This window comes from Octopus sinensis, linkage group LG2 (assembly GCF_006345805.1).
Source record: "Octopus sinensis linkage group LG2, ASM634580v1, whole genome shotgun sequence".
NCBI lineage: Eukaryota > Metazoa > Mollusca > Cephalopoda > Octopoda > Octopodidae > Octopus > Octopus sinensis.
Genome location: NC_042998.1, coordinates 186,245,307 through 186,259,205, shown reverse-complemented (window position 1 = coordinate 186,259,205; position 13,899 = coordinate 186,245,307). Strand labels below are relative to the sequence as shown.

General features: G+C 31.4%; 1 protein-coding gene across 12 annotated transcripts in view; it reads right to left on the bottom strand.

Annotated features, from left to right (window-relative positions):
* The window catches only part of LOC115222534 (inositol 1,4,5-trisphosphate receptor type 1), a 324,840-nt gene that overhangs the window by 110,936 nt on the left and 200,005 nt on the right, over window positions 1-13,899 (bottom strand). For 7 of the 12 annotated variants that reach the window (XM_036500553.1, XM_036500548.1, XM_036500552.1 and 4 more), the window contains 3 exons: window positions 13,571-13,597; window positions 2,962-3,081; window positions 1,223-1,438 (listed from right to left, as the gene is read on the bottom strand). In XM_036500553.1, the coding sequence (XP_036356446.1) occupies window positions 1,223-1,438; window positions 2,962-3,081; window positions 13,571-13,597 (363 nt within the window). The remainder of the gene's footprint in view (window positions 1-1,222; window positions 1,439-2,961; window positions 3,082-13,570; window positions 13,598-13,899) is intronic. The other 5 variants (XM_036500550.1, XM_036500551.1, XM_029792836.2 and 2 more) reach the window with 1 other exon arrangement.

The following is a 13,899-nucleotide window of genomic DNA, read 5'->3' as shown; positions in this document are numbered from 1 at the left end:
CCTTTGTTTATCAAGTGCATACTTATGCAAGCATGTATTATGCAAGGGTCAGTTTTCTTGGTCATCTGAAATCCTAGCTCAAAATATGAGAAAGAAAAAGAAACAAAATACTTGGTTAACAAGGAACAGTTGACAATATGACTATGAGATAAAATTTTGAAGGTGACATATTTCTTTTTCTCATTGCTTATTTGGGAAGAAAGGTAGTACCCATGACTTCCTACCTTTTACGGGGCCTCTGAGGCTGATTGTGGGGAGTGAAGGAAGCTGTCCTTTAACTGGAGGCTTGGCCTGAATGCTTGCAACAGAAAAGACTGTTAAAGGCATCTGAGGTTCATCCAGGTTGTGGTGTTTAACTAGGCAATGAATTAAGTTTCTCATCTGTTTATACTGTAACAGGATTAAACTCAGAATACAAAGCAGCAGAACAAATACCACAAAGTATGCTATCTGATGTTATAATAATAATAATAATAATAATAATAATAATAATAATAATAATAATAATAATAATATCACCAGTCTACTGCTCTAGACTGGTGCTTTGTTTATTAAGAAAGTAAGGCAAAGTTGGCTTCAGCAGGAAATGAACTCACAATGTAAGAGGCTGAAACATATACCATAAGGCAGTTTATCCAATTCTTTTATGTTTCTGTGAAATTTACCACCTTATTTCTTTGAGTGTATGATAAAAATTACATCTCAATAAAAGATTCTAGAAATTATGAATTTTAACAAATATATATTTATGTTATTAGCACATTTGTTAATCCTGAAAATTCTGAAGAACCTAAAACATTTCTTCATATAATATTAGTTATTTTATATTAACTCTGAAAATATGTAAATAACTGGTTTGAAGTTGCTTTTAATTAGAAGGATATTTTAAAATATATAATTTAGGTTTGTCCTCTGTTATGGTATGGCTATGTTGTTGTTGAGCCCCAGATCAACTCTGATCAAGCAGGCCTTTGATTAAAGGCTTTCCAGGTATGACTATTTCATCTTTATAGCAGCATCTTGGACTACATTATCTAATGTGTCCTTCCATTTCTCTAAAATGGTGGGTTCTGATTTAAGGGAAGTTTGCTATTTATAGCATGTCAAAAAGTCAGGTAGAAATTGCATCCTTGTCGGCTTTCTAGTTAGATTATTTCAGAAGGTGGGAGGGTGGGTGGTCTTTTATTGTCATATTTGTCTGGTCATTGGAATCCAGACTTACCTGTAGTATTCTAGAATATCTCTGTCATTATTGTCTATGCATTCAGCTTTTTCATAAGCTAGCTCACGGATAGATTTTTGTTTAGGATCATTGTCCCAGACAAGAATCACATCTTCTTCTTCCTGTGTGTCCAAAAAGGAGGTTACCTGTCCGGCATCCTGATGAGGATCTTGAATCTCAACCTCCACTTCCACTTCCACTTCAGTTTTTTCAATTCTGCCAAAATCAAAAAAAGAAAAAAAAAATAGTTACAAGTTTAAATAATTCAAAGTTTTCAATATTCTCATTCATAAAAATAACTCTTGCCAGCGAGAAAAAATAATTAATAAATATAATATGATATTGAAAAGGTTTGCAAGACGCAATGAAAATTTTTGGAAAAAAAAAAGAAAAAAGTGAAAATTTTACTAGTGAGTGTGTTACGTTATAAGGTAGAAAAAGAAAATGACTCTCCCCAGACACAACAGAATATGCTTCAACACACGAACTCATAAAGAATCTTGCAAGCCAAATCCAAAAACAAATTATAATAAAGAAAGATTTCAATATAATTCAGACTTTTACTTATCGGACAAGTGATTTGACTTAGGGCCATGTATTGAAACTGAAGCAATGGAAAAGCTATTAAATTTACAAAACTGTTGAATTCACTTTTCTGGTTATTGCAATCTGCTCACTGTTGTAGTGGAAATGTGTCAGGACCCAGGTAACAGTGGCGCAACAAAAATTTTGACACTTCGAGAAATAAATGGAAAGTGAATTTCACTGATTTTGTGCATTTCTTTAAATGACTCAAATAGTTATTAACTGATGTAATTGCTTCAATTTATTGTCTTAATTGATTAAAACAGAAACAAGACAAACAGGTTTAAACATTTTTCATAGCTTCTGCCTCACCTAAAGCTAAATGTGGAGGAGAAAAGGACCTGGAAATGTCAGAAAATTCTCTATGTAGCAATAGGGAATAGAAATTAATAACCAGGAAGTAGACTAAAAAAGTTACTTGATATAAAATGAATTTATTACAATATTTAAGCATAGCACTGCAGTATCATCTGTAATGTAGACCACAATTTTAAAGGCAAGAAGTAAGTTTATTTTGATCAAATATCTTTTTTATTGAGATTGGTCTGGAGGCTCTCCAAGCCAGTAAGACTCATGCAGTTATATTCCCCCTCAGCAGTTCCAAGTTAAAGGATGTAGAAAATCATGAATAGGGAAGGTCTTCCTGAAAGTTGATACTTTAGGAAGGGCTGGATCAATGATTAGTGTAGGAATTAGTGGAGGGAGAAACAATATGGGTAATAATCATAGGAAGGGAGATGAGTGAGTTAGGAGAATGAGTTGAGACCAGCCTTATTAGGGAGAAGAGGTGACAGTGGAAGCAGTAGAAAAGGCAGAAAGAGACGACAGCATACAATGTTTAAGCTTTAACATAATACTTTTAAGGTTAAGTGATTAAGTTCAATGTCCAGCTATAACTCCATGTTTTATGTAACTATGTTTTCAAGTTCAGAAAAGAAAAAAAAATCAATGGTTATATTGACATGAACTGAATTTTTAACTACTAATTACTAAATTTGATATATTACAGAGTCATCAGTCAACATGCTTGATAAAGTTATTATCAATAAAAGTGTGAGCACCATTTTCAACAATATGACAGGGAGTAAAATTTTTAGAAAACTGTTTAAGACATATATACAATCTTCATAAAAATTGCTTTTCAAACATCTTACCGAGTTTCAATGAGAATATCTGCATTATTTGGGCTAAGAATACTTTTGCATATTAGTTCTTGAGTAATAGGTATTGCAACTTGATTGGAAACGCACAAGTCAGAAAGGTAATCCAAAAATCTGTAAGAAAAAATCATTGATATATATTTTAGATTCCAACATTTTAAAGATACAATGGTGGATGATAATCTCCAGTTACATGTAACATGGTATGGATATGAGAGCAATAAGAGGGGTGAGAGAATATAAGAAAAACTTGAAAAAGTTGAATAAATGAATCTGTAAATGACAAGCATTTTATATTAAATGAACAGGTGGAAGTGAGAGGAAAATATATTGCAAAATGATTGAGAATGTAAAATAAATGTATATATTAATTGTGTAAATTGTGAAGTTCAGATATTGACGCTTATAGTTACGTGTATGTGACTGCTTTGCAGTTAGTATTACAGCTGTGAAACAAGCAACATATAGTCACTGCTACAAACACAAAAACACATCGTTGTGACAGTCATGTTTTATAGAAGTGATCATGTATGAAAATGAAAGCAGGAGTTCTACAAGTGCAAGAGAAAACTAAAATGAGTGTGATCTGTTACTAGATGTAAAATGTATAATTCTGATGTAGAGAATTGAAGGTGGTGTAATGTCCCAGTATGGTCTTGAAAGTAATGACTAAAACTAAGGATTAAATACTAACGCAATGTAATGAACAGGAGAGCTTTAAAACTATATCTGGAGCAAGGAGAAGTAAACAGTGATGAGCAATGATTATTAACCAAACTAAACAGAGGCAAAGATGACAAGATGTGAGTCAAAATATATTAGAATCAAAAACATTAAATTGAACAGGGAGGTTAAAATAGTCTGTATGTAGAGAAAACTGCATGGCAGATAGTTGATAGCCACAGAGAACATCCTTGGAATGGTTAATGTTAGAGGATGTTGAAAAGATAAAGTATTGCAAATGAGTTATTCTTAAAGCAATCTTATCATCATCATCATTGTTGCTTAATGTCCACTTTCCATGCTAGCATGGGTTGGATGGTTTGACTGAGGGCTGGTAAGCCAGAAGGCTGCACCAAGCTCCAATATAATCAGGCAAAGTTTCTACAGCTGGATGCCCTTCCTAACGTCAACCACTCCAAGAGTGTAGTGGGTGCCTTTTACATGCCAGTCAGGCGGTACTGGGATCGACCATGCTTGAATGATGCTTTTTACGAGCCACTAGCACACGAGCCAGTCAGGTGGCACTGGCATCCATCACATTCGAATGGTGCTTTTTACATGCCACCGGCATGGGAACAGTCAGCTGCCACTGGCATCAACCACGCTCGAATGGTGCTTTTTACATGCCACCGGCATGGGAGTCAGGCAGCACTGGCAGCGATCACGCTCAAATGGTGCTTTTTACATGCCACAAGCATGGGACCAGTCAGCCAGCACTAGCATCAATCATGCTCGAATGGTGCTTTTTACATACCATCAGCAAGGGTGCCAATCAGGCAGTACTGTCATCGGCCATGACAATGACATCACTTGCCTCAATAGGTCCTCACAAGTGCAGTTTATTGCCCAATGATTGAAGGGTATTCTTAAATGGGCTGGTTATGCTGCACTGGCATAGGCCATGGTTATGGTCTCACTTGGCTTGCCGGGTCTTCTCAAACATAGCATATCTCCAAAGGTCTCAGTCATTTGTCATCACCTTGGTGAGGTTCAACGTTTGAAGGTCATGCTTCACCACCTGATCCCAGGTCTTCCTAGGTCTACCTCTTCTACAGGTTCCCTCTACGGCTAGGGTGTGACATTTTTTCACACAGCTGTCCTCATCCATACACAACACATAACCATACCAACGCAGTCGTCTCTCTTGCACACCACATCTGAAGCTTCTTATGACTATGATAACCAACGAAAGAGTAAAATGAAATAAATGACTGAATTTAACAGAGAAAATAAGTGAATGTGTAGTGAGAAAAAAGAATATGAGAGAGAGAGAGAGAGAGAGAAAGAGAGATGAAGTAATACAGATAAACAAAATAATTTGCAAGACTAGGGATTAATGAAAAAGCTGATTTAGGGATACTTATCTTGCAGTATATTGTGGCCAATAGAGCCTAATTCAATATATTTTTTAATGAAATTGTATGACATTGCAAAACTGCTTTTTGTAAAGTTAGAATAGAAAGAAATAGTTGAATTCATTTCACTAGTCTTCTAGTATTTAGTGCATTGATCTTTAACCTAAGAAGGCATTGAATTTAGTGATTGGAAGTGTCAGACCAAGATATTAAAATCCTCTAATTTGACTTACTCTCTTTCAATTGAAAATAAATGATGATGTCTGTTATGGGGGACTTAGAAAACAACAATATGAATGTTTCTTAAGAAAATCTGACGACAGTAAAGCACATGTATTTGATACACCCATAACTGAAACTGTAAAAAAAATCAAATAAATACAAAATTCAGATAGAAATTATGAACTTTCAAAACTAATGGCTCTCAAATGGTTTACTGCGGTGCTGTAGATGCATTTCAAGTTTTCAAAACCTTTACTCTTATATTACTGGAAACATTACATCTTTTCTAATACAGGTACCGTAATAAAATGCACCCAATACATTCTGTAAAATAATTGATAATAGGAAAGGTATCCAGCTATAGAAAAGAAACAAACAATCTAATGTACAACACATTTATGAGGTAAGTGGAACCCCAAAAGAACTGACTTAGATTATGATAATCTGGCCTGTGCACATCAGTAAAGAAAGCAAACAAAAATAATAACGACGACAATGATAAATTTAAGCCTTAAGAAAATCTGTAGTAATTCATGAGTGTTTGTAAAAACATTATTTGTAATTTTGTTATACACAAATATAACTGATAAAATATAGTTATATTTTTGTATTTGATCAAAATGTTTAACTTCAGAACAACTCTCCATGCAAAGTGTACCAGTAAGTATTTGACATGTAGTGCAGCACAGAGTCTAAAGGATTGAGAGCTGTTGTTCCAAATTGAAAACAAGGGCACAGAACTACACGATATAAAACATGGTTCACATTTTCATGTCCAGACCTGCTAATTTTAGTATTATAACAACCAAAAACCCATGCAATTCATACACAACTATTTATTGACAAGATTATTTTTTGTAGTGGGGTGTACAGTTTGGTAAACTTTATCCTATTCTATTATTAGTGCTTGTCTAATTGACAGAAAATAAAATCCACCTCTGTAGGAATTCAAGCTCAGAAATAAAATGGGTAATAAGTCAGTTAATATTGTACTCATGTAAGAGATATTAACACTGCTATAAGTAACTTGTATAGGAAAGTATATAAAGTGAAAATGTCCAAGTGGATCATTTGGGTACCACTGAAATAATTGTCTTTGAATAATATCAAGGTCAAAAATTTTCTGGCAAATTCAAACCCTTTCCAGGTTATCTGATACAAGATGTGAGATTAAATGACTTAAGAGGAATTAAATCTGGGTTCCAAAGTTGATTTACAAGAAGCTTAACTAATTTCCAGAGCTTACATGGCTCCCACAATTAACTTAATTTCTCTTCTCATTTTCCACCAGTAGTTCTATTATATAGTTACATAGTTTTAAAGATATGAGTTAGACAAAGATAAATTAACTATTAAAGAGGATATTATAGAATATAGCTTGAAGTGATTAAATTTTGTTTCTGACTAAAACTCATTTCTTGCTTCTGTACATTTTTGAAAGAAGAAAAAAAAAAATTTGAAAAAATTAACAGAATGATTACAAATGAACTAAATAGCCATTAAATGTAAAACATTACTAAACTCAATGGGTAGGGTAAAGTTTATAGAGCTGCTTAGTAGTGAGGAAAGAATAATGCCCATGGGTCTTTACAGAATATCTGAGACTGGTGGAAGGGAGGGTTTTCAAACAGTAAATCTGGCTTGAATACTACTAGATTCAGCTAAAGGCACCCAAGGATCCAAGGACATATTCCTGGGCCAAGCGTATCTAAAATTTATGTAAACGACAACAATTAATTAGAATAATACTGCAAAATTACTAGGAAAGAGACAATAATTTGCTAATGAAAAAGGTTGGTCAATTATAAAGAAAATGAGATATCAACAGTTAATAGGTCAAAGACAAAAGAATATATATATATATATATATATATATATATATATATATATATATATATAATAATGAAATTATTGTATACAGTGCTCAGGTGCACCACTACTATATATATAGTTTCAGGAATGTGATTAAACAAACTGTCAGTATGTGGTAAGACATCCTAGTGTCTAAGACAAAACCAGAACAAAAAACAAAATGGCTATACAAGGTGTAAGCCTTGGATAAAATAAATCCAGAAATAAAATAAACTCAAATTTGAATTGAAATTTTCTTCCTAAATTCTATTTTGAAGTTTTGACATGTAAAATAAAACAGAAATTGCATAGCCTATGAAGAAAGAAAATATTATTTAATGTAATGAGCAAATTATAGATATACAAAAAAAAAAAAAGAAAAAAATGATAGAAATCCAAAATAGTTATGGTTTACTTGACTTTTTTTAAATGAAATAGTACAATGGCTTATAGGTACAATGAAATGGTACAATGACTCTATAAGTACAATGAAGCAGTACAATGACTCTATAAGTTTCACAGTTTTTATTTTCAGAGCAGATACTGAACATGAATTAAATTTTATAAAGGCTAAATGTTTAAAGCTAAGAGAAAGAACCAAATGCAATCATAGACATACACACAATAACATGTGTGTGTGTGTCTGTGTAGTTGTCTTCAATAACACAAGTGTCAGAACAAAAAGCTTAGCATTATAAAATGCCAAAGCCTAAATTATTATGTGTCTAACTGGGTGTTTAGGAATACAGCAATTAATCTAGACTACTAAACATTACAAAAGCTAACTAAAATATCAAAGTGATTTCAGAAACTGTTAATAAAGAAGAAGGATTTAATTAACTAATTCCAAATGTATTAGCATGTTATCCATGGAAAGATCATTAGATTTATAGGCATCAACAAGATGTGAAATAAATCCATGGAGTGTAATAAAGAAGCTTCTATTTTTAGACAACAACATAATTGAAATAACTATTTCACATCTAACAGTAAAATATAGAGTTTGTATCAAAGGTAGAAATACAGAATTTCTGAATCAATGACTACTGATTTCTGAATCAATGACAAATCTGTCCAAGAGTTTCCAAGGAAAAGAAGCAAATCCAATTACAATCAAGTACAGCATTCTGTTTTAATACAAAATTACTGAATATTTAATATTAAAGTCTGAAAGTGTATAAAATATCACAAGAGAAATTCTGTAGCAAAAAAGTTAAATATAAATGAAAAATCTATTTTACTTTTTTTATAAATCAAGAATATATAAAAAATAGAATTTGTATAGAGGGAGAAATATGTTAAAAATAAATATTAAGTAATTCCTGTATTTGACGAAGCAAAAAGAATGCTTCCTTGTCTATTCCTGCTACTTTGTTTTAAAATGAATGAAATCTTAACATTCAAGGAATTGATAAATTACTTGCAAAAGAATACCGAATAAGAAAACTGAAGAGAAATACAAAGACCTGCTGATTGGTGATCAGGGCCAAGAAACTAGTTAAGAATTAAAAATTACAGCTTGTACACAGAAAGGCAAGTGAGCTATAATATTTATAATGACATGATACTGGGCAACTGGGACCTTCAGAGGACAATGCATATGTAAACTGTGATAATTTCAAACTTTTTTGGAAATAATTTTAATAAGAATTTTAAGATTGTTTACAAATGGGGAAGTTTTATAACTCAATTATTCTGGAACGCGTATATTAAACCAGAAATTGTAAATATGACATACTATTTAAAAGACTAAAACTAAATATGAAATTAAACTATACAAACTATGGATAATTTTAAAACATAATCCTTGAGGCTAAAAGAAAACTAATTGAAACAATAACATTGAGTTCACTATTAAGAATAAAATTGCTGTATTCCAACCCAACTATCTATTACAAGCATGCAAAGTCAATATAAGTATATAGCTAAAAACGTCTACAAGTCAAATATAGACTGTTAGAATCTTTCTAGAGAGAGACATGCTGGCTAATGAGGGTGCATGATAACTAAGTCACTAAATGTATGTGTGACAGAGTATGTGTGACATTTGAGACACAATGTGTAGCAAAACACTGAGTTATGGTGAACGAGAAATAGATACAAAATAATCAACAAAAGAAAAGAAGCAAATAATTTTTTATCATTATATCTAATTTTATTCAATTTAACACAACCGATTAAAATATATGTGACATTAAGTTAAAATATGGTGAGGTACTGCTGTGAGAAACATCGCTAAAATGTAAGTGGTGTTTTAACTATAATGAGGACTTGTAAAAGTACTTTTGCCCTGTGTGGTCAGTGTGTGTGTGTATATGCATGGTCAAGTGTGTGGTCAAGAAGTTTGCTTCCCAATCATGTAGTCTCAGATTCAGTCCAGTTGTGCAGTATCTTAGGCAATTGTCTGCTACTATAGCCCTCGGCTGACCAAAGCCTTGTAAGCAGATTTGGTAGGCAGAAATTGAAAGGAGCCCATCATATATAATAGTACATGTGTGCATGTGTGTGTGTGTGTGTGTGTGTGTGTGTGTGTGTGTGTGTGTGTGTGCACCCTTGTCTTGACATCACATGTTGATTGTAAATGAGCATCATTGCCATACAAGCAATGTTGTTCACTTCCCATCCATGACAAGATATGTCTGACCATGGGAAATGTTACCTTGCTTGGAAACAGGTGCAGGTTAGCAACAGGAAGGGCATCCAGCTGTAGAAATTTTACTTCAACAAATTCTGTCTGACTCATACGAGCATGGAAAATTTGATATTAAGTGAGGATTATGAATATATATATTTACATTGGTGTAAGTGGGGAATGTGAGTCTTAGTTAAGATGTTATCTTACTTAAGATATGACTAGTTATTTTATGATAAAAGTGTAAAATTCTGGAAAAGAGAAAATAGTTCAATCTAAATTGTTATCCATTCTGGTCAATTATTGATCTGACATTTTAGCTGTACTTCGATGTATTACCTTACATGTTTTTGAATTGTGTGTTTGTGTGCGTGTGTTTATGTGTGTGTGTGTGTGTACACGTGTGTGTGCATGCATGTGCAGGAACGTAACTTGACAAAGATTTCTTAATAAAAGATAAATTTACAGGTTAAATACATGAAAATACTGGAACAATTTCCTACCTGATTTAAAATTAAAATTTTTGGTTTGCATAAAATTTGTGTGTGTGTGTGTGTATTATTGGTGAAATGTGGCTCATTAAAAGAAAAACAGGTAACACAATATAATAAATCAAAACAACTAAATGCAATAACTAAAACTGGGCATGCATCAAATATGCAGCATTTGAGTTCTGTCTTGCAACTGATTGAAAAGGGTTGCAATTCAATTTCTCTCTTTGAAAATCTTCTTTGCACAGAAGGAAGTCAATTTACATGAAAGATTCATTTAGCATAAATTACAAGTTCAAAGGATTTAGGATAGAATAGGTAAAACTCATATAGCTATCAATAACTTCAAAATAAAAACATGCAGAAATTATACAGAAAATTGGAAATAACAAAACTTGATAAGAAAAAAAAAGCATTTTTATCACAAAAAAAAAAGAAAAATCCAACAAATGAAAATGATTCCATTATAATGATTACTTTAAATTCTTATTACAATGATTATTTTTATTCTTTATTATTTTTAACTGCAATAAACATTTCTAAAAAGCCTTTTTAATTTATTTTATTTTATTCTATATAAAAGTAATAATTATCCTATAATTTCATTACTCTCACATTTTATCTGCTGTATATAAAATATTAATTTAATGTTGGACTCTTTTCTGAGGCTTATGTGGAGATTAGTATGCTTTCTTCCTAAACCCTCAATAGAAAAAGCAATATTATTCTAGTATCCCTTTATTGCTATGTCTATAATACAGTTTTATTCAGCATTATGACACATTCTCTTCCTGTTGGAAGGCAAGTACTTGGCTAACACGTCCAGTTTGCCTTCAGCTCCAGCCAACATGAAACATAGAATTAACCTTAACTCTAACAGCATAAAGATGTTAAAGACAAGAAGATGATAAAACATATTTATAAATACACTGAATGAAAAAAAAAAAAAAACTACCAATTCCTTTCCAGTATAAAGTTAAGGAATAATTGTTGATTTTACAAAATTGCAAGAGTAAGATGTATGTAAATATTTGGTTTTAGTTCTTGAGATAATCTAAACATAATAGTTTGAGATAAAAAGGCAAAGTTATGTGTGGAAGTTGATATTAGTTACATTGGTTGGCATTTAACTCTTAAATATTTCTTTGATCTGCACTTTTCATTTAAGTATCCCACCATCACCATCAGTATTGTTACTCACCTAGCTGAACCTGCTTTGATTGCCTCTACATCTAACTACAAATATGTTTTGTTTGGTCTACCTACTGCATGTTTGTAAGAAGACGTGTACATAAGCTCTGTGTGTGTGAGACGGAGAGATAGAGTGTACATATATATATATATATATATATATATATATATATATACACACACACACATACAATTTCAAATTCTGTATATCCATTAGCTCCTATCCCATATAGAAACAGTTCTGCAGCTGCTGCATAATAGTCATGTCTCCACTCTTATAAAAATCTTTAAACAATTATTTTAATAATAATACTAATGAAATTATTGTATACAGTGCTCAGGTGCACCACAACTTGTCAAAGGTGCGTATAAAGCATATGCAGTAATGTACAAATGTCTGGAAAGTGAACAGTGTATGAGTCAGATACATACTTGCATCTAACTCCTACACATTTTAATACATAAGAGCAAACATTTTCTTGTAACATTCATTTAGCATTTCTTATAGACATTTAAAGTCTTTGGAAATAATGAATTTGAGTATGTTCAATGAATTGAATGCTTGCAAAACAACCAAATCGGGTATCTGAAACTTGTGAGATGGAAAAACAATCACAGCTCAGTTCCTTTGCAAACTTAGAATCTAGATCAATATTATAGTATCAAGTATAGTTGATTTTGAATTTCCTTTTTAGCTAAGCATGGCATTTGGACATATTCTAATGTAATCAAATACTTATAAATAAATTTAAAAAAAAAACCTTTCTGTCTTATGTAAATATGTTTTATCAACTTCAGATTATTTTTTAACACTTGTAAATTTAAAGCTAAATAGAACTCCCACCAAATAACCACTAGTTACACAAAACTTTACTGGTTTTTATTCCTAACAGAAGAACTCAAAATAACTTTCATGAAATTTCTGGCTTAATTCTTCCTTGGCTGAAATTTTTGCTAAGTAATTTTGTTTTTAAATATTTTCTGGAGAAGCACCTTAAGAAGAGATGAAAAAGAGTTTTTAATATGCTATAAACTTGAAAACATCTAATTAAAAGCTGGTTAGAGGTATTGTAATTTTCAGAAATTTAATAAACACACAGAGAGTCAAAAATAAAATAAACATACACCAAACATTAAAAATAAAGAATGTAAAAGGATAGGAAAAGAGGAGACTACAACATAGAAATAAGAAACATGTTTTGTTTTTAGAAAATATAGACAATTATATGATATTGGAATAGGAAGGAATTCAGAGAGTCACCATGATCTTCCATGCCATCAAGAAAATTCCTAGAAATTTCACACAACAAAGAATCATATTACACACAGCCAGTTTAAGTTTCCATAAAAATACATTTCTTCAGCTAGATATGTTATATTTATTTGATAATGAACGAAGTATTGCAGCTGTAAGTTTAAATTGTTTTTGAATTTGATAAAGTATTAATAGCAACATTTTAACATTCATGGATTAATTATAATTAGAATCTTCAAAGGACTTAAAAGTTCAAAGTATTAATTATATTTGGCTGATAAGGAACTATGTGATATATCAAAATATTTATTAACCAAACAAACCAATTGCTCATTCCAATTACAAGCATATTTAATAATTCTTGATTATCTTAATATTCAATGATTTTAAGGAAAACAATTTTTAAACTTTCAATGCAATAAAGACTAACCATTCAAAAAGAATAGGAATTTAGTTCAAAACATTATATATATATATATATATATATATATATATATATATATATATATACATATATATATGTTTCATGGCTTTAGGAAAGTGATTTTTCAGTGGATTTAGTTTACCGTTTATGCACCATTACAAGCTGTGTAAATATGATTCATATTTGTTTATATTTATGGGATAGAATGAAAGGCAGAAAATATGTGATACCAAGTGAGGTTTGAAATGAGTTATATGTGTGAGTTTGTGTTTGCGTCTGTGTATGTGTTTGAGTGCATATGTATATGGTAGACATTATTTGTTTGTGACAATGGTGAATAGAGTGATAGTGACTGCTTAATAGAGCAGGGAAAAGAGATGGAAGTGCAATTTGGGCAACAGAACAACAACTGCTAATGAATGCAGCTAGTGAATGCAGCAGAGCTATGGAATAAAATACCTCCATGGTTGACTGGGAGCATTCAATCTGTGGGCAGCAAATGTCACAGATAAAAGATTAGCACCATAACATATAAAGGAACAATTTTTTACTAATACAACAATAAATGTACACAACAATAACAACCATAAAAATACACAACAATAACAACAACATTATCAAATAAGCAAGATGCTGATTTTTTTTTCCTTCATTAAAAAAAAAAATTTTCTGTAATTCTGACAAAAACATTAGTAGAAAGTTTTTGAATGATAACAATGGCTTAACAAATTTCAAATTTTACATTAGTTCTTGAAAAAAAAAAAAAAGAAAAAATCAAAGCAGTCATT